The sequence below is a fragment of the Corapipo altera genome, unplaced genomic scaffold (genome assembly GCF_003945725.1).
Source record: "Corapipo altera isolate COAL_440 unplaced genomic scaffold, ASM394572v1 93, whole genome shotgun sequence".
In the NCBI taxonomy this organism is placed as follows: Eukaryota; Metazoa; Chordata; class Aves; order Passeriformes; family Pipridae; genus Corapipo; species Corapipo altera.
The window spans coordinates 553,342-574,345 of NW_020885000.1; the positions used below are offsets into that span (position 1 = coordinate 553,342).

A 21,004-nucleotide genomic window follows, 5' to 3' on the forward strand; every position below is an offset into this window, starting at 1 on the left:
AGTGGGTCTTAAAAAAATGTCTGTCCAAGACAGAGTTTAAAAGTCATGGTTGGGTTTTCTGCTGTTCCCTGGCTGTGCTTGGTGGTGTCATCTGTGTGGAAAGTGCAGCAGGACTTTGATCCCAAATGTGTCCTCCTGCCAGGGTTAGAGAGTGATCCAGAGAGGGCTGCTGAACTATGAACCAGATGAGAGACCTCCACAACACACATATGGAATCAGTGAAAAACATGAGGGCTTCCAACAGAATCCAAACCAGAGAAGAAAGATAACCTCATGCCTACCTCAAAGCACTGATCTCTTGTCAACAGGATCATAGCTGAGTCCTGGTTCACATGGGAATCCTTTGGAATCCTCCTGTCACCAATAGCCATGAAGCTCTTTCCCTCCTACAGGAGGGGGAGGGAGGGAGGAATGTCATTCAGTTATAAGGTCAGTCACACTTCCATCCTTGCAGCTCCAGATTTAGTGTCTCCTTTTGGCACCAACCCATTTGCAGTGTCTCTGACTCTGTGGGAAGGTCAGCAGTACGGGTGATGAGTCCCCTGGTAATTCAGTGCAGACCTTCCACTTGAAGGACCAGATCTCTGATAAAAGCTCGGGACTACAAGTTGGGATGTGATAAACTCTAAGGGAGATATTCCTCAAAGCCCAGAAAGGTGCATAATTCCTGTGTGGGACAATAACACCCTCTTTCTTTTAGGAGCATTTTCTGTTAATGATATGAAGTTTGCAGACACATTTCATGGTACATTTTTTTGCTGTAATGACCTGCTTAGGCTAGTTTTTCCTTTCTCTCCTGTGTAGCAGAAGTGTTTGCTTCTTTGTAACCCAGACTGAGGAAATAGAAATAGTCTGGACTAAGGGAAAAATATAAAAGATTGTTTTCGAATAGGATTGTTTCAAGGTGGGATGGTTCCCTGGGCCATCTACAGTGCAGATGCAGCTTGTTCCAGCACGTGAGAGACATGGCAGGGATTGGCAGGGAGGGAACATGGGATGGATGACCCATACCTTGAGCTGCTATGGCTCTCAAGAGCTCTAGGCCAGGTGTCGGCTGACACTGAAGAGAAACACTCAGGATCTCCAGTTCACCTTCTCTCTTGTGACTGCAAGTAAAGCTTGAACGCAGTGTAACTTCAGCCTCTGTTCATTTGGATTTTTGCTGTTTTTTCCAGATTGCCCGACAGGAAGGAAGAGTCATTTTAACCTCTGGACTCCCATATCAGACTGTAAGTGTTTCGAGCTGCTGCCGTGTTTCTGGCATTGTATCACTGCGTGGTCTGGGGTGTGCAAGGGAGAGAAGAGGAAAAGTCAGATGTGAATGCAACAGCTGGCTTGGCTTTTTCGTGTTTTCTGCACTAAAAGCTATGTTAAGGGTCTTGAGAGGTTTGCTGTTCTCAACTGCCAGAGCTTGGGGTGAAATATTCTTTTATGCTTATTCTCAGTCCTGCATCAGTGGGGAGAGCAATTGCTTTCCGTCGGGGGCGGGTATGGAAGTCAAGCCAAGCAATCCAGAACAAAATGTTTCTGTTTGACCTCACTGGCAGGTGAAAGGCAGCTCCGTTCCTGTGCTTTTTATCCCAGAGATTCTTGTTTACTGACTGGCTCCACACTGACAGTTTCAACACTTAAAGACATTTCTTCAGGCTTGGAAGGCAGAGATTGGAAGTCCCCGAGGGTCCTGATGGAAACTGTAGAGGTTTTTGTGTTCCTATAGATAAACAAAAAAGTCAAAGAAAACCCAAACTTACCCTCAACACCAGCTGTTCAGAGCCCTTCACAGACAGTGTTGGTGGGGATCTACTGAACCTGCCAAGTCAGTGGTTGCAATGTTGTAATGACTTGCTCCAGGTAGCAATTTTTTACTGACCAAAAATTCATTTGGAAGAGGGAAACTGTTCTGGATGAGCCAGAGTTCTGTTCACGTGAGCCAGAGTGCAGGACTTCTCTGTCACAAACTGTCAGTACAAAAACTCCCAACTACTCAGTCAGCCAGTTGGAGTATTTGCAGAATATGGGTTGATGATTTCCTGTGTCATAGCTGAGTGTGGAAGAAAACTCCCCCCACGATGAGACACGGAGACAAGTGCAGTTGTGCCACACTGCAGGTTCTTCATCCAGACTGTGGTTCCTTGAGCCTACAGCTGATGTTATAAGTAATTCAGCATCCAGCATAATCTTGTTTGGCAAAGCTTAAACTTCAAAGTTCTGTGTAGGAATTGTAGAAGGAAAATAACTATTTCCAGTGTACAGTACTGACCTGGGAAATGTCTGGGTCCCTTTGTTCCCTTGCCTTTGGATGTCCTCTGCAAGGACAGGATGGCTCTGCCAGGCTCCTTTACTGGTGTGCAGCTATCCCACCTTGTGAGTACTCAGCATGGTCATAAAAATATGTCTGGAACTTCCCAGTGCTTGTTCCCAGTTGCAGACTTCTCTTCTAAATGTGGAACAAACATTGAGGGACTGTCCACGTCAACCCCTTCAAATTTTTTGACCATAAGGGAACTTAAACATTCTGTGAAGCAGAAGGGTTGGAGGAGTCATTGGACACCATTTCCATCCTTGTGCTTTGGCACACTGATCTGGCCAGGTTTCATCTGATAGCTGGGATTTAATTCAGTTTCCTCTTGCTACCCCTGTTAGCACCACTGCACCAACTTATAAACTGAAAGGATTTGCCATATTCTGTAGAATAGAATCATGGAATCATTAAGGTTGGAAAACACCTTTAAGATCATCAAGTCCAACTGTTAACCCACCACCACCACCAAGGCCACCGCTAACCTGTGTCCTCAAGTACCCCATCCACATGTTTTTTGAATCCCTTCAGGGATGGGGACTCCATCACTGTCCTGGGCAGCCTGTGCCAGGGCTGGACAACCTTTTCAGTGAAGAAACTTACCCTAATATCCTACCTAAATGTCCTCTGGCACAATTTGAGGTCGTTTCCTCTTGTTACCTGGGAGCAGAGCCTGGCCCTGACCTGGATACAACCTCCTGTCAAGGAGTTGTAGAGAGTGAGAAGGTTCCCCCTGAGCCTCCTTTTCTTCAAGCTAAATCATATTTCATGTTTATAAAATACTGCAGTGCTTCAGGAGTCAGAGCTACCGCAGCAGTGACTTGACTGTTAAATTACCAACTGTGCTGGTTAGATCAAAATTCAGACTGTAAAGACACACTAACTCCAAACATTATTTGTAATTCAAACCAAACCAAGTGTATCAGGAAAATCCCCACATGTGCCTTACTGAGTGTCTTTGGTTTGAAGCTGCAGTCCCAGGTGGGAGAAGGAAGGTGTTTCTCTGTGAACTGCTCAGAAAAGGCGAAAGAACAGGCCCTGCAGGTTCTGAAGCACTTCAACGTCCAGGTGTCCCTGAGCGATATCTTCAGCCGCTGCCAGGTAGGACGAGGCTGGTTTGAGTCCCGGGGCCCTCTCACTCGCTGTTCCCTGCACAGCAGGCGCTGCTTCGGTATTTTGGGCCTTGCACTCAGTGTGTTCCTGGTTCCCAAGAGTTCTGCTTCAACTTTGACAGCCCCTTGCAAAGTCCTGAGGAGTTCTGAGTGCGCTCACATCCCTCAGAGTGGTGATGGCTCAGTCATGGCAGCAGAGGCTCTGAATCTGCAGCTTTGCTAGAAACTCGCCTGTTCTTCTGATTTTTGGTACTTGGCATGTGTTTTGGCATCAACTGTCATGGTTATAGGCTCTTTGTTGCTGTGCTCTCTGTCTAGGACACATGCTGTTTTAATTATGAACTGCCTTTAATTATGTCTCTGTGATTGTGATAACACTTAATTACTTTAATAGGAGGATTTTTTCATAGGACTTCTTTTTCTTTCTGAAGCTATTAGGTTAATTCATGTCCATGCTAGTTGATGACTCTAGATTGTGTTTGGCACTGTATATCTGTGGATTGTTGTTAAGAATAAATTTTAATTGTGTTAGCTCAAATCACCATCTCTTCCAATTTCACTCTTATATTTGTTACAGCAACACGCTGAAACCTATCCCTCTAAAAACTGTAATATAAACCAGCGGGCAGCTCCAACATCTCTCATCTTATCAGTGTTTAAAGAGAGAAAAAGAAGAAAGTGGAAGTTGGCTAGAAAAGGAGCTTTCTCTTAGGGATAAACAAGCCCTTGAGTCTGGCTCAATGCCTTGTGCTTGAGCTCCAGGGTCTCCTGGCCCAGTGGAGCCGCACAAGCAGTGTAGGAGCAGCACTGACTCCTGAGCAGACACACTAGAGAGCATGTCCTAGACCTCTGCTTATATCTGCTGTTCGATGTTGAAACTGGATCTGTAACTTATAGAGGAAATGAGGGTTGTCCAGCTGGGCAGGTTGCTGTGAGAGGAGGCTGACGGAACACCCTGCAGGTCGGATCCACAGAATATGGGTCGATCTTACTGCAGGATAAATGTACATACTCAGATATAGCATACTGCCTTCAATCCTGTGGTTTTATTGTCCCAGAGCAGATTGCAGTTGTTATACATATTTGTATTTATAGTGGCACGCTGGCTTCTTGGCGATTTTAAACAAAACTTTAAAAAACCTCGTGGATTCTCCGATTCCCTGACATCCCATAAAATAGCAGTGTTCCTCCTGATGGTTGTTGAAATACCATGAGAATCAGCACACACACACAAAACCATGCTGCAGGAAACCCTGCACACAAGACTGTGCAGCAGCCGATGGAAAACTGACCCCTCCCCAGCAGGATCTGGGGTCTGGAACTGGTTAACTCTATGGGTTTAGTACATGCTGTCTTGATTTACAATATAAATAGGGGTAATCAATCTGGCTAGGAATATATACTAACTGTTCTCTTACTTCCAGGAAAAATGCCTTCCCTGTAAATTGTGATGGTGGAACAGCTGCACGTTTTATACCCCTCGGCATGGGAAGATGCTGATTTGTCAAACCTCTCCATGTTCTGAATCATGTATTTACCTACATTCAAGGCTTTTAGAGCTTGTTTTGTTCAGCTGTCCTCTGCAGACAGCACAAGTCTGGCTGATAACGTTACTGATGCTCTGGAGGAGAACCCAAGCTCTTCCAGCTGCACGTGCCCAGGCACTGCAGTGCTCTGTGGACTGTGTGAGGGGAGCTGTGGGCAGCACATGGAAATGGATCATCCTCCACCACTATGCAATATTGACAGCCCTCGTCAAAAATGGCAGATTTCTGCCTTGAAGAGGGTGCTCTGGGGCCTCAGTGGCCAACAGAGACCTCAGCAGTTCTTTTGTATGTTCTTTCTAAAACATACTCATTCTCTGCAAACCTAATTGGACTTAATTAGAATGGAGTCTGGATGCTGAAACTGCTGAGCTGTGCCTGCCAGCCTGCCCGTGCTGCTCTGGGACCAGGTTACAGACCCCAGGGCTCCCAAACTGCCCGGAGCCCTGCCCCCTCCTTGCAGGGGGCTGGCGGAGGGTTTTGGCTGTCCCTGAAGTGGGGAGCAGGTTGGGCATATGAGCAGGGCTCCAGAAACAACTGAGTGCTGCTGTGTCCATGCTAGGCAGAAGGAAGAGGATGGGGAATACTGATCCATAACATGGGCCACTCTCCTCCTTCGTCTCCGCAGAGCTGGTCCACCAGTGCAGGGCTGGGTTATGGACACATCAACCATCACAGATAAGCATTTACTCTGTGTCACAGGAGGCAATGTGGCATCCTGCCTGCCTCCCTCTGTCTCATAGAGCAAGGGCTTGTTTTGTCTCTTGGGCTTCTGTTCTGTAAATGATTGGAGTAAATATGTCAGCAAATATTGTTGTCGTAACAATTAATGCGTGTAGTGCAGAGCCCACGGTAAAAATAGGTTCCAATTCAATGTTGCACCCAAGATTGCTGGAAAATATGTTTCCTCTGTCATCTCCCTCAGCAGGGATGGAGGGGCTCGCTTTTGCAGACATAAAGAATGGGATTGCTTTGTCACCCTGCCAAAACACTGATGGTTTTTTCTGTTAAAACAATGGCCAATACTGGTTACTTCTGTCTGATTTAGAGCAGCAAGTGCCCAGGGAACGTCACCCAGGGGCTTCTCAGCATTTTGTTCCCTCTTGAGCTGGGCTTTGGCTTGGTTGCTCCAGTTAAAGGCTCCAGGAGTGGGGACTACAGGCAAAGGTGTCAGTGATGGCACAGGAATGGCCTTCTCTTTCCATGCATCTCTCAAGTGCTGCGTTGTAAGGACTTGGTGATAGTCGTGGAGAAACCACCCCTGCACAGCAGCTGTAGCCAGGCCTGGTGCTGCCTTTGGCAAGGAATGTTTTAGGGGGGGCTGTGTAAAAATAAGATTAATTCTGTCTTTTGGTGACATGCAAAAAATCCCCAGAGAAGTTCTACATTTCACAGCCTTAAAATATTTGAAACCCATTCCCTCTGTTTGAAATGCAAATGTCCTGTGCCTGTCACCTCTGCACACATTTGAATATCTTGTATGCAAGTATCTTGTATTTCAGATATCCGAAAGTACCTCCTTCAGGAAGGGGCGATGTGAAATGATGCTTGGGGTGTTCTGACATGATCAGGTCAGAACAATGAGCCCTTACAGTAGTCAGGAACGTCTCTGCAGAGTTGTCAGGGTCTTTTGTGGGCAGCCTTAGGGCTAGCTCACAGCCTCGCTCACGTGGGAGGCCAGTGATCCTCTGCTCTCCACAGCTTGGAGAGAGTTCTAACACAGAAGTAGCATTTAAAAAAGAAAGAAATACCAAAACTTGCTAAGGAAGATGGCTGCTGTGTGGCTGCAGTCATGGCTATGGGCAGCTGACAGCTGGGTCATTTCACAGTGGGAAATTTGGCTCCTTCCCCAGGTCCCTCCATTCATGGAGGTTGTTGTCTCCCGTCCCTCCTGGTGCTGCTGGTGGGATGTCCCTGCTTGGGGACATCCTGCTGTGACACTTGGGTATGGCCTGTCAGGACAGTAGGAGGACATTCCAGTCTCATAAAGAAACTCTTGAAAACAGACATGTTTTGGCAGATATTACCTGGATGAGTGGTGCAGCTTTTGCCATCCTGCTTTTCCGTGCTGTCTGATTGAAGGTCCACCCAAAGCAGGTGTGGGCTGTATCTATGGACCTGCCAGTGCCTCATCACTGACTGCTTGGTGAGCCCGAGGTCTTAGGACATTTTACTCTCCTTGGCTGGGGTGCAGTGTCTGGCCCTACCAAGTTCTTGTCAGTGACAAAACACTTGTGTGGAAGCAGATCAATGGAGGTGCAGGGCTGGCAGTGCCACTCCTCACACACCTAACAGGGTGAAATCACGGTTTGAATGGTGATAAACTGAGGAGATAAATACTGCAAGTTGTTAGCTTTAAATCTTTACATCACAATGGTTTGAAGGGAAAACAGCGTGTTCAGTGTTCTATGGGCTCGCTGAGAAATTCCTCCTGTTCTGGAAGAATCTTGTGGTTAAAGGATTCTAACTCTGCTGTAAAACCCTCACTGGTGTGAGGCTCTGCAGCCACATTTGGAGACAGGAAAGCCTGTCTGTCTGCAGAAAAGCTGCCTTTCCTCAGAAGTGAAGCTACTGCTCAGCTCAGTTCTGAGTCCAAAGCTTTGCTGGGGGACCTGGGTCCTGCAGGGCGGCTATGCCACCCCCCACCTCCCCTGGGCCTCTCTTTCCTTTCCCACCCTCTGTTTGACTTGACCCTTTAGCCTTTAAGCTGACCAGGGCAGGGACCCTGCTTGAACAATACCTAACACAACAGGAGGCTGATCCCAGGTGAGGTTTCAAGGCTTTCCTGCAAGTAAAAATGATTGCAATTATATCCCCTGCAAAAATAAATGTGTGGGGAAAAAAAGATCTCAGGCTCCAGCTGCAGTTTGTGCATCTGAACAGCCCTGCATTGATGGTGGGATTATCTGCAAATTCAAATAGGTTGTCTCTTTCACTTCACTGAATTCTCTGATCCTAAATAAGCAAATTACATCACCTATTCTGATGTCCTGTTTAACTTATGACCTCAGCCTGAGTGCTGCAGGCTGTGAGAGATAGCTGCTCGATTTCATTGTCTGGAGATCTGATATATTTTTCTCCTTTTTTGCCCCCCCTTCCCTGCTCTTTCAGTTTCCAAACCACTCACCCCAGCCTTTACAAAGGTGTTAGCAAGGGATTAGGAGTAGGCGGGGAAGAGGGGGAAGGAAGAGAGGAAACCACCTTTTTTTTTTTTTAAATTAGGTGCAAAAGCATTCTGACAGTTGCAGCAAATGTTTCTGGGTTTTTGTGGTTGAGGTAACAAATTTCGTTGCTGCAAAGCTCGTCATGTGCAAGCTGATTTACGCAGAGGGAGCCTGGGATGGAGCAATCCATTTAGCAGGGACAAAGAAAAAGGCCTTATGATGAGATGGAAACCCTGTGCTTGGGGCACTTTGCGAGAACCTTTGAAGCCAGCCTGGGAACTCTGGCAATATTAGTCAATAATTAGTAATATAGATCCCTCAAACCGTCGTTTAGATTGAATATGTGCATGTCTCTCATGAGCCTCTGTCACACCAATCTGATCAGCAGGCTTCTTTTTCTCTTTTATGTGGGTTGCTCTGTTGGTCCAGACAATGATGAGAACTGCCAGGCACCATCTTTCTCACTCACTTGAGAGCAGAGCAGCTATCTCCTGCTCTAGAGCAGCATGGAAGTGGAACCAGGGCAATTTTGTTTTGTGGTCACCTTTTGTGGTCTGAGCAAGTAATTTTATTCATTTAAAAGTACCAGTTGTCCTTCCTCATGCACAGAGGAAAAACAGTAGAGTTTAAAGGCTGCATATTTTGTGAGATGTTTCTGCCCCAGCAGACAGCAAGGGGTTTGTCTCAGGAGCCGCTTAGGAAAAAAAGCATCTTCAGCTCAAACAGGGCTGAAGCGACCATCAAAGAATTCGAAAATGTCAGCTCTCGAAGCCCCCGATTCAGCTTTTGAGCTGCTTTCCACTGAGGTAACATCACATCCCCAGTTACTTCCTTTCAGCCCTGAAACCTCTTTGGAAAGGGCTGTGTCACCATCTAAATGAAGAATTAAAAAGGGTCATGTGTGCTGGATTTTGATGACTTGGGAATGCTGGAAACCCTCTGTGGTTTAATAAAAGGTTCATCCATAGGATGCAATTTGTCAGCACCTACAGGTCAGGAAAACCTGTGGTTTCCCCAGATGTGTGAGTGAGCTGATTACTCCTCCCCAGCCCGTCACCCAAACACAGGGCTCAGCCCTGTGCCTGCCCATGATGTGGGCTGTGATTTCTTGCTTCAGAGTGGGATTGTTCAACACAAAGGGTAAGGCCCTCTTAATCTTTTTGTTTATCCTGGGTTTGGCAATTCCGATGCAATCTGCAGCTTGTGCTGCAGAGGCTCTGGCCAGGAAGCACAGCTGGTATTATTCTGCCTCGACAGACGCTGTTGAGGGAGCGAATTGCCCTCCAAAGATACTTGTGTGGGACTGAGTGTGAGGGCTGAGTGTGAGAGCACCTCACCCTGGCACCGTACCTCGTCCACGGGGACTGAGCCCTTGGTGTGCAGTGACTCTGTACGGCAGTCCTTAAATACCAACAGACTCTGGGATAGTTTGTCATGGCAAATTCTGCTTCTTTCGAGTCTCTGGTTGAGATTTTTATTTGCTGATCTCTAAGGCTTTATAAACCATAGGGAGAGCTCATAGTGAGTGGTTGCTGTTACATGCAGGGCTGTGGGGACACGCCAAAGCAGCACAAAGATCACAGAATGGTTTGGGTTGGAAGGGACCTCGTCCAGTTCTAACCTCTCTACCACGGGCAGGGACACCTTCCACTAGCCCAGGTTGCTCCAAGCCCCATCCAGCCTGACCTTGGACACTTCCAGGGATGGGGCAGCCACAGCTTCTCTGGGCAACCTGGACCAGGGCCTCCCCACCCTCCCAGCCAGGAATTCCTTCCCAATATCCCATCTAGCCCTGTCCTCTGGCAGTGGGAAGCCATTCCCCCTTGTCCTGTCCCTCCAGGCCCTTGTCCCAAGTCCTTCTCCAGCTCTCCTGGAGCCTCTTTAGATACTGGAGATCCCAGTGGACACTGAGCGAGCCGCAGTTTGTGGGTGCCAGGCAGGCGGGTGAGCAGCACACTGTCCATGACAGCTCTGCCACACGATACTTGAGTGCATAGAGCACCAATCCTGTAAAATTCCCAGCCTGGAGCTGGCTTAGTCCTGTGCTCCTGACCACGTAAAACTCAGAGTCCCCCAAAAAAGGGCTCGACTGGGCCTAATTCTCGGCAGCGAGCGCGGCCGGCACTGCCTGGTTCCCACAGACTGTACACTTCCCTGCCAAGATTTCAGTATCTTCAGAAATTCAGTGGAGCATGAAGGTCACAGCAAGGGGAGAATGACAGCCTGAGAGTTTTTTTCCCCTTTCAGCAGCTCGGAGCAGACTGTTGTCTCTCTCTCATGTTGACTGTTTTCATAGGGTTAGCGTGAAGTTTATGTTTTACACAGCCCAGTGGCAGTCGGAGCTGGGAATGCAGCAGATCAGCTGTGTTTCTTCAAGGAAGACGGTCTCATGTTGCAGACTTTCTTTCTCAGTGTCTGCAAAAGCTTGGTTTCCAGTGAAATATCCTTTACAGATCTTTGTCTCGAGGTTCTTTTTATGGATGTATGTGAGAGACCATACCCGAGGTTTTGGTTTGGGTATTTATTTCCTTTCTTTTATTTTCACTTGCAAAGCTGCAGGCGGATATTAAACTTCGTCGGGGGGAGGGGGAAGCTGTTAATTTTTCACGGTGTTATGTATTCCAGTGCTCAAAATGATGATGCCAAATTAGCCATTAGAGGTCAAACCTCAGCTGACAGCAAATGTTTTCTTTTGAGGAAGTCATCCTTATTACTGGGAACCAGTTTTGTTCTCCTGTGCTAAATGCAAGAAAGGTATGAATGTGTGGTTTTTCCTGGAGGGTAACACTAGCTGGAAAAATGCTGGGTTTAGCCAGTGGAAACAGCACAAGCAAACAACGATTGGCAGTGAAAACAGCACTTGTATTTAGACTAGCATAGAAAAGAAGACACAATGTAGTGCAGAGTAAATGTCCTTTTATACAGCCTGTACAAGGCTTTTTCTTCCTCTCATGGTTTTGGACAGACTGTGAAGTGCGTTGGTCAGCAGAGATGCTGGTGCACTGGGAGAAAGTAGTGAAAGGTCAGCGGGTGACAGTGATGGAGTGACTGTAAGGAAAGCGAGGAACTCTCTGGAGAAGGCACTGACACAGCTCTAGCTCCCATGTGTCCTGAAGAAACCGTCCCCATGGTTTCTCTCAAATGTCATGAGAAAACAAGAGATTTGTAGCCAATTTAAGTTCTGTTGGTTTCCAGTCCCCTGTGCCTCCTGAGGTCATAGTTCAGTGTATTGACTGTGTCAAGAAGTCAAAATTCCCATGTTTTATACACTGTGGAGTTTCTCCTCCTTTTTGACATTGGTGCCCTTATAATGGTCTTTGTTTGTATGTCATGGTGAGGATGGGTTGGCCAGGTCCTGGTGTTTGAATGGCTATATATTCATATGGGGGGGGGGGTCAGAATGAATAGTCTGTGTATAAGTCAACAGTGCAACCAATGGGTCTCATTATTTGAGAGACCTGGTACATCGAAAGTTCAATATTGTCATGGCAGAGTTCTTGTTTTCCCAGTGGAGAGACCAGCTTCATTAGCAGCTCAGGTGTAGTGGATTGGTTTGAACCCATCCAGAAGAACTCCAGGCCTTTATTTTCCTCCAAAGATCAAGAGGATTGAATAGTGGCAGGTAGGATCCTTCTAAACATCTCAGTTTGGGCACAGGCAATATCATAGAATCACAGAATGATCTGGGTTCAAAGGGACCTTAAATCTCATTCCACCCCCTGCCATGGGTAGGGACACCTTCCACTAGCCGAGGTTGCTCCAAGCCCCATCCAGCCTGGCCTTGGACACTTCCAGGGATCCAGGGGCAGCCACAGCTTCTCTGGGCAGCCTGTGCCAGGGCCTCCCCACAACCCCCAGCCAGGAATTCCTTCCCAATGTCCCATCTAACCCTGCCCTCTGGCAGTGGGAAGCCATTCCCCCTTGTCCTGTCCCTCCAGGCCCTTGTCCCAGGTCCCTCTCCAGCTCTCCTGGAGCCCCTTTAGGCCCTGGAAGGGGCTCTCAGGTCTCCCTGGAGCCTCCTCTTCTCCAGGTGAACCCCCTCAGCTCTCCCAGCCTGGCTCCAGAGCAGAGGGGCTCCAGCCCTCTGATCAACTTAAGGCAGTGTGTTCCCAAGTCCTATTGAGAATCTGTACAAAACCATTGTCCTGTTGTTGCAAATGCCATTAACTCCTGCTATGTGCATTGTGGGCACTGCACAGTTCTGCAACCATGCCAGCTCTGCAGTGTTTGCCAAAGCAGCATCAGTGCTGGCAGCAGACTTTTGTTCCTCTGGAGGAATGTGGGATCTCCAGGTGTGTTTGGAGCTTTCCTTGGAGTCACCACAATATGCTGAGCCACACATACATAGCTTCAGCGTAGAATTTGCCAGATCTGTAATTGCTCAGCAACATTTATCTGAAGACCATTAGGCATTAAACTGTGTGACTTATGACTAGTATAAAACAAACTGTATCTGTCATTCATAGTATTAATTGGACGAGGTGACACCCTACACCAAAACCATGTGTCCATGAATCATTCAATCATAGAATCAGCCGGTTTGGGAAGGACCTCTGAGGTCATCAAGTCCAACCCTTGATCCACTACCACCATGGTTACTAGACCATGGCACTGATGCCACATCCATGGCATCATCTTAAAAACCTCCAGGGACGGAGAATCCACCACTTCCCTGAGCAGCCCATTCCAGTGCCTGATTACCCTCTCTGTAAAGAAATTCTTTCTAATATCTAACCTAAACCTCCCCTGGCACAGCTGAAGACCGAGCCCTCTTGTCTTACTGATCGCTGCCTGGGAGAAGATCCCGACTCCCACCCGGCTACACCCTCCTGTCAGGGAGTTGTAGAGAGTGAGGAGGTCTCCCCTGAGCCTCCTCTTCTCCAGCCTCAACACCCCCAGCTCCCTCAGCCTCTCCTCACACCACTTGTGCTCCAGTCCCTTCCCCAGCCTCACTGCTCTTCTCTGGACCTGCTTCAGCCCCTCAATGTCCTTCCTGAGCTGAGGGACCCAGAACTGGACACAGCACTCATGGATCCTGGTGACATGTGGTACATAATTGTCTTTGGCATCTACTGCTGCAAAGGCATTTCCATCTGGTAATGAAGATGGTCAGCAACATATGTGGAGTTTTTTGGGCTTTTCAGGAAGGAAGACCTTGTCCTCGTAAGGCACATATGGTTTGAATGAGTGATGGAAGAGACCGTTTTGTGTTTGTGTGAACCCTCTCATCCAAGGACCATACAGAAAAAGGGACACAGAAACAGGGACAGGTACAACAGTGTCCTGGTAAAAAGAGAAACAGAAAACTTTTAAATGAGTTTCACACTTCATACATTGTGTCAGTCTTGATGAAGATGACATTTTTCAGTTACTGTGATGAAATGCAGCTATGGTGCATGCTGTAAGCCCAAGGTAGGATCTGACTGAGCTAGCTTAGAGGGAAAAATGACAGCGTAGGGGTTTTGGCAAAGGTGGAAAACGTAACATTCAGGACATGCTTGTTGTGAGTCATTGTCTTTTCTCTGGACAAGGGGATTAGGATGATTTATTTGTCTTAATTCAAGACACATAGTCTGAGTTGATCACCCTTTTATTCAGGGAAGTGCTAGGGCAGGATGCAGGTGAAAGCCTGTTTTTGTCTCATCCCCAGAAGCTTCTCCATTCCCATCCCCACCTTGGTTTTTCTCTTGATGGATTCTGGGGGAGCTGCTCCTGCTGAGGCATTTTAGTGAAGTGGGAGAGTATCTGATGTTTGAGGTGAGCACAGCAAAGTTTATTTTCCTTACTTCCCCTTAAAATGCCTATGGTTGCAGGTGTCCTGCAGGGAGTCCCACACCCCATGTCCCCTGCTACCTTTCCATTCCTCATGTTTGAAGCTCACGTTTGGGGAGGGGGCACATGGGCAGCCAGATGTTGAGACTGATGCAGCTGAAATGGGAGTTTCCATCTGCAATTGGATCAGTGCTTTTTAGTCATAAGGGATTGCAGGAACAAGTTACATCTCAGGTGAACCTGTGGCATGACTGTTTTACCTCTGGCAGCCTGATCCTGGGGCTTGGCAGTGAGGATGGGTGTCCTGCAGAGGTGTGGGTAGTGGACCAGTAACCTCTGTTGGGTTTTTTATTTGACAGTCTAATTTCATGGACTTTAAAGAAGGGGATCACTGAGCTTGGTCCTGCTGGAGGAAATGAGCTGGTAGTTGGAGAGAAGGAAGTTGGTGACAGAGGAGTTAGAGGAGGAACATGATTCCCTACGAACAAGGTCATGTGAATGGCTGTTTGGTGACAGGATGGAGTGATTGATGTGCAGGGATAATAGGTCACTGGGGAATCAGTCTGAAAGCTGAAGCCTCTCAAAATATCTAGGACATGGTGGAAGAGAAAGTTAAGAAGACATCAAGAAGCTAGACAGCTCTTGCCCCCAAGCCCACCTCACGGCTCTGGCTGCCCTGCTTCCCTCGGCATGGCTTTGCACACTCCAGTTCCTGACTGTGTAAATGCGTTGGGCAGTAAGAAGTTGTTCCCTCTATGCAGACACTGCCCTGTGCCCAAGGATTGAGTCTTGGCTCCCAGGACCAAACCCAGAGCAGCCGGGACCAGCCTCCCTCGCCCTGGCCAGCCCTCGCTCCGGCTGCCTGCGGCCATGGGGCCATTCCTCCCCTGACGGGGCCTTCCCTGGATCAACCAAATTTACTGGCATTTACTGGTGGGCTCAGATTACCCCAGTGAAAATAATCGGTTATGCAAAGTTACGCTGTTTAGATTGGGTTTCTTCTGTGTGGCCAGCGAGGTGTGAAAGTCAATCTGCGCCGCAAACCCTGTGGGCACTTTCTCTGTGCTGACTGGATGTGATAGCTCCGGGGTTTGGCTGTCAGGAGGGGGTGGGGGGGGAAAGCTGGCCCTGGGCTCTGGGCTTGGCTCAAAGGGACACAAACCACAGGTGGTTACAATGGGACACTGTGAGCCACACAGCACGTCTAAACCCAGCCTGGCAAAGCCAACGGGTTGCCCGAGAGGAGGGTGCAAGGTCTGGGTCTGTCTGGGCTTGGGGAGCCCTTTGGTCATCTCAGCCAGGAGAAGGCTGGTGAGGGCAGGCCATGGCTGCTGATGGAATATTCTTGTTATGGTTTTGCCATAGAATCACAGAATCATTAAAGTTGGAAAAGTCATCTAAGATCGTCAAATCCAACCAGTTCCCCAGGACTGCCAAGGCCACCATATCCCCAAGTGCCACATCCACACAGCTTTTAAATCCCTCCAGGCCGTGCTGCCTGTTCCAATGCCTGACCATTCTGCCTAAAACTGACTCTAAACCTCCTCTGGCACAACATGGTTCACTCCTGTTCACAGGCACATCCTCTTGGTTCATACCGTATACAACAGTGTAAGCAGTTACAGGAAGGACTTACTGTCGCAGGAGTGTTTCACAGTGTCCTTCTGGTACTTTTTTATGATTGTCTTCCTTTTCCCCCAATAGAATTGATATATAGACTGATATATAGACTGATAGATTTGGAGTTTCACTGCAGAATAGTCCCTGTGCACCAACAGCCCCTCCTGACCCTCCTGCTGGCAGCCATAGTTTCCCTGTCATTCCTGCCCAGAGAGACCCAGGCTCACTCCCAGTTTGAACTGGTGTGTCAGCTGTGGGGAGGCTGCATGTGACATGGGGCTCAGGCTGGAGCCCTGAGCCAACATACCAGTGTGGCACTGTGCTGTGTGTAAGGTCACAGCAGTGACACATCATAGCCACTATGAGGGGCTTGCTGGCTGCTTGTTGGTGCTCATAAGCATGGAACATTGGAACATACCAAGATCTATGAGGGATGGTCCAAGGGTTGCAGACCCAATGGAATGGGAGAAACACAGAAAGGCAGCACATGCATATTTAAATCAGTGTCAATTTATGCTGTCGCTGATCTGTGACTTACCGCAGTAACATTCATATTCAGCTTCAGTGCCAAAAACAATACTCAGCTGCTTTCTTACTCCTTAATGAAAAATACCTCTTTAGGACTTCTTTGAAGTCCCCACCCCTGAAAATCCCAGCTATATTGTCATCATTGTTACTGTTAACAGCCCCTGCCAGGATCGGGAACCTTTCCTGACGGATAGCTCCGCAGGGGCTTTGTCCGGAGCTTCCATTCAGCCCTGCACTATAGCCAGTTTGAAATGGCTAATGACGGGCCTCCCAGGGGATTGCTGCCAAGCTCTCAAAGACCTCCCAGGTTTGGAAGTGGCAGGGTGTCCTTTTCCTGGGGCCAGCCGCAGGAGGAATGCGCACACTCAGATTCTCCTACTGAAGCTGCATCAGCCGAGTTATTTTTTCGGTTGCAAAGAGTCATCCATGCGTGCAGAGCCGGTTGCTTAGCAGGAGAGAGATAGCTGTGTCAGTGGAGGACATGGAATAAATAGAGGGAAAAGGTTAGGTGGGAAGATCACCACTAGTTTGATGTGTTATTGTGTTTTAACATTGAAAATACCCTTTTGGAAAATCGCAGAAAAATATGAAAGACTTTGAAAAATTAAACCAGGGTCTGTGTCTGAGGTAGGACAAGACTCGTCCGTGTGCAGTGGTGTGGAGTGGTGGTGCAGTGATGTCCATGGGTACAATCAGGAGTGTGAATGGTGTCTCCGTGAGTTGGGCTCCTACGTACCATTTGCAGAGGAGAGACAGAAGAACACTGGAGCATCCCTGAGGATCTGCTGGGAATGGGACTGGGACACTTCTGCCAGGATTTCATGAGAGTTTTAGGTCTGTGTAGGCAGACGCTGTGGCTGGATGAAGCCAGGCCTCTACTGTCACCTCTCCCCTGCCCCAGTCCCTCTCTCACCCCCCTCTTCCCAGCACAAGTGCTTGTTTAACTGCAGGGCCACTGGATCAGGGAACTGATCCCAGTTGAAACGGACCTGTCAAAACCAGATGGTTAATTTTATCCCCACTCAGCTCTCCAGTCTGGTTCACTTTGCAGCTGCCCAGATGTGCGGCTGCAGGGAGGGGGGCAGGGGGGCTCTGCCTCTGCTGGGTCAGCACAGGCTTGTGCTGGCCAAGACCCTGTGAGCCCACAACTGGATGAGCTGCGGCCGGCGCTTCCACAGCCCATCCCAACCAAACAGGGAGAGCTTGCCGGGGGGTTCACCAGGAGCCCCGGTACTCCAGGGTTGCCCACTCTTGGCTCAGGAGATAGAGCCTCAGCCTTTCAGCCCTACCCTGGTAACATCCATTCAGTTTGGACCCTTCTGACAGTTCGAACTCTGGTTTGCAGGTTGAAATTTGAGCTTCAACTCAAAGTGAGTTGGGAGCTTATCTCTGTATCCAGACACCGCAGAGTGTTGGGCAACTCAGAGCTGTCGTGCCCCTCACCACAGCTCTGGGTCGTGCTGACCACAGCTTACAGCTTCCAAAAGTGCTTCTCCATTATTCCAAGTGAAAAGGGCTCTTCTCTTCTCTGTGCTTAGCAAATGCATTTCCCAGAGAATATGTAAGAATTGTTTCATTTCTTGCGCTTATGCTGCCAAATGCAGTTGAACATTGTTCTGCCACTAATGCAATTCAAATTAATACATTCTCTTCTTACTAAAATAATTTATTTTTTTTTACTGAGGGGAAAGCTGCCCTCAGCAAGTGATGCTGTGCCTTTAACTGGGCTGCTGCTGTACAGAGCAGTTGAAGCTTCATTTAGCCTGAATGAAAAACTCCATGCGAGTTGCTGAAGAGAGGAAGCCAGTTGTGGATGATTTACTTGAAATGCCCTACAGCAACGGGGTTATAAATGAGGAGGGGAAACACCATGAGCACTGAGATCTGAACCAGAGGAAATGCACAAAGCCTTGAAGTGACCTTATGCAAATTCCTAATGATGAGACTTAATTGAACTCATTTTTTCCAGGGGTTGTAAAGATCAAAATAACAACAACCTTGAAATGCAAGCGTCTCTGGATAATGCATGTGAATGTATGTTGCATACAATCGAAAACTGCCCCGGGTTGGTGTGACCAGCCTGCCCGAGATACCCGACCTGGGCTTGCTCCGGGAACTGGGTGTGCCCGGGGACCCGACCAAAGCATCGGGGCTGCTCGAGGGGCAAAGTAATGCCTGGAGTCTCCTCCTGCCTCCCACCCCGAGGGACAATGCCTCTGCAGAAATGCTGATTTGAAACTCAGTGTTTCTGCGCCGAGCCCCAGGAATCCTGGGTGCCCCGGGAAGCCTGGCATGTCCCAGGAAGTTTGTAGTGTTCTAGGAAGCGAGTGTTGTGCAGCTGGGACAGCCACTGGTGAAGTGAGCTGGTGTCCTCGGCCTGGCGCTGTGGGGCCGGTGCCCCATCGCAGACATGACAATCGCAGTGAGGAGAAGCAGAGCCGCTCCCCAGGGTCCCGGGGCTGTGCCCTGCTCGCAGGGGCTGGTTCCCAATGGGAAATAGTGTGGGCATGTGTTCAGTGTGACAGTGTCAGAAACTGAGCCGGAGACTGTCAAGACCGAATTCCTGGGCTGTTCCTAGAGCTTCAGATTTTTTTGTCTGTTCTTTTATTTGGCTCTAGGATTCATGCCCCGGAGGGGGACTTTTCACAAAGGCACGTAGTGATAGAACAATGGGAAATGGCCTTAAGCTGAAGGAGGTCAGGGTTAGATGGGATATTAGGAAGGAATTCTTCCTGGTGAGGGTGCTGAGGCCATGGCACAGGTTGCCCAGAAAAGCTGTGGCTACCCCATCCCTGAAGTGTGCCTGTCCATGGCAGGGGTTTGGGACAAGATGATCTTTAAGGTCTGTTCCAATCCAAACCAATGTGTGATTCTGTTTCTCCTCCTTCATATTAATGCATTCGTGGCAACATGAAGAAGTATTGATCTGGGGAGAAAAGGCAAGTTGGGCACCGCTGTGAAAAATACTCATTCCTGATTCTGGTGCCTAAATTCTCTGTGCTGGTGATTCCAAGGACTTGCAGAGTGAGGCACCCACATGCATTGTGTGTCTGTGAAACACACTGCCAAAGTCTTCTGAATTTCATTCCAAATACCAGATTAATTGCTTTATTTAGATTCATAACCAGCAGTAGAGAGCAGGAGGCTCTGACCCAGTGAAAAACGGCAGATATGGCTGTGAACAGCAGCTAATGAAGATGAAAAACCTTCCCTGTCCGGAGGAATCCAAACACAGCCTTACAGATGAGTCTGCTGGCCCAAGTGCAGCTGTTTGTCTTTCCAGTAATCCGATGCCAGAGTAGAACCCTGAGAAGCAGAGGGGGCAGTGACTGTGTGTGTGTAGCAGAGGTCAGTCTTGTGTGCAGCTTCCCGTGGCAGAGGTGAACTCCGTGGCACAGCGGTGCCACCGTGGCTCCATGGACACACTCCCGTGGGCACAACCTGGCTTCCCGCATCCATCAGCCCAAGGACAGCAAGAAACTCAGCGTCTTCCCTTCAGAGGGAAGCTGGAAAACTTTCTCTGTATTTAAAGTTCCCATGGCTGCAGTTTGAATTTGGCACACAGTTGGCCATGGGGTTATCTGAGGTCATGTACTCAAATAGTTGTAGATAAAACAAGGGCCTGTTTGGATTGGAAATCTCCAGAGGGCTTTTCCTCTGCGCGCGGGTAATGATATTGCAGAAGGACAGGAGCCAAAATAAAGATTCAGCTCCGTATGCAGTAGCACAGTAAAGTAAAATGAGCAATGGAAAAAAAAAAGAAAAAAAAAGGAAAAAAAAAAGTCTGTTTTCATTACGTTATTTTTTGAACTTGCTGTTGGGATGGAGGAGTCTCGGCCAAGGAGAGGGAGTCCTGCAGTGAGGCACCATCCAGGACTGGGCTCGCTGCACTGCTTTTCCAGGAAATTCCCTGTAGCTGTGGAAAGCCTCTGCTCTCCAGCTGGGCTCACCTGCCCATGGGCTCAGGAGCAGCCACCACGACAGGTCCCACACTGCAGAGCTGGCAGGGCTCGGGGATGCTGCCCGGGGCTACCCTGGCTCCTGCTCCTCTGCTCAAGAGTTTTGTTGTCAAAAATCCGTACCAGTCAGGGCAGCTATAAAGAGGGAGAAGTTAATGGGTTTTGGAAGTTAAAGAGGGAATAAGATTCTGTCAGGCTTTTTCACAGGCCCTTGGGCTTTTATGGGAAACTATTTCCTCATGGCTAATGGCAGACTGAAAGCACACTGGGACAAGAGCTGCGAGTCAGTACTTTTCCAAGCTGCTGTTGGAGAACAGCGAATGCCAGTAACAGCAGGTCTACCCTTTGCTCACTGCCTGCTACAGTGATCTTTGTGCCTTCCCAGCCTCTTATTGGGAAAATAATTGAAATGCAAAAGCAAAGTGACAAAGTTGGGAAGAAAATTTGGCCTTCAGGAGCTTTCTGTCTTCCTTGGATGCTGGGGTGATGGATGCTGCTGTAAACACATCATCTAACGGGGAGTGGGAAAGTAAAGACAAGACAGGAATGAGGAGAAAAAGTCAGAGAAGGTGTTCTTCAATGTCAGAGCTCAGAGCACCAGGGACACTAAGCAGGACTGTCCTCTTGGACCCTGGTGAGAGCACAGGGGGGATGTGGGGTGGTCCATTCTGCCGGGAGTCAGGACTGATGTGTTGAGAGCAACTCCACATCTTGCCCAGTCTCCATTGCTCCTGCTTCCTTCTCCCATGGAGTGGGACAGTATGAGGAATCCTCCTGCCCGCACTTGGAATCCCTATGGAGGGCAGCTGGGCAGTGTTCCAGACGTGCATTCCGGGTGGCAAATTGGCAGTGCCACCTCCAGGCTGATCCTAAGAGGGAGTTGCTGTTTGACAAGAGAGCTGCTCCACAGCAGGCAGGGTCACCCAGGCATTGCAGGGACCTGCTGCAGGTCCTTTAGTGCTTTCCCCTGAAACCTTTTACTAATAGGAATTGTATTTCTGTACAG

General features: G+C 48.6%; 1 protein-coding gene across 6 annotated transcripts in view; it reads left to right on the forward strand.

The window, feature by feature from the left end:
• Nucleotides 1-21,004, forward strand: part of EXD3 (exonuclease 3'-5' domain containing 3) — a 298,691-nt gene that overhangs the window by 155,957 nt on the left and 121,730 nt on the right. For 5 of the 6 annotated variants that reach the window (XM_027666970.1, XM_027666972.1, XM_027666967.1 and 2 more), the window contains 2 exons: nucleotides 1,176-1,229; nucleotides 3,269-3,400. In XM_027666970.1, coding sequence (XP_027522771.1) covers nucleotides 1,176-1,229; nucleotides 3,269-3,400 — 186 coding nt within the window. Of the gene's footprint in view, nucleotides 1-1,175; nucleotides 1,230-3,268; nucleotides 3,401-3,533; nucleotides 3,950-21,004 lie in introns of those variants that run through there. The other variant, XM_027666971.1, reaches the window with a different exon arrangement.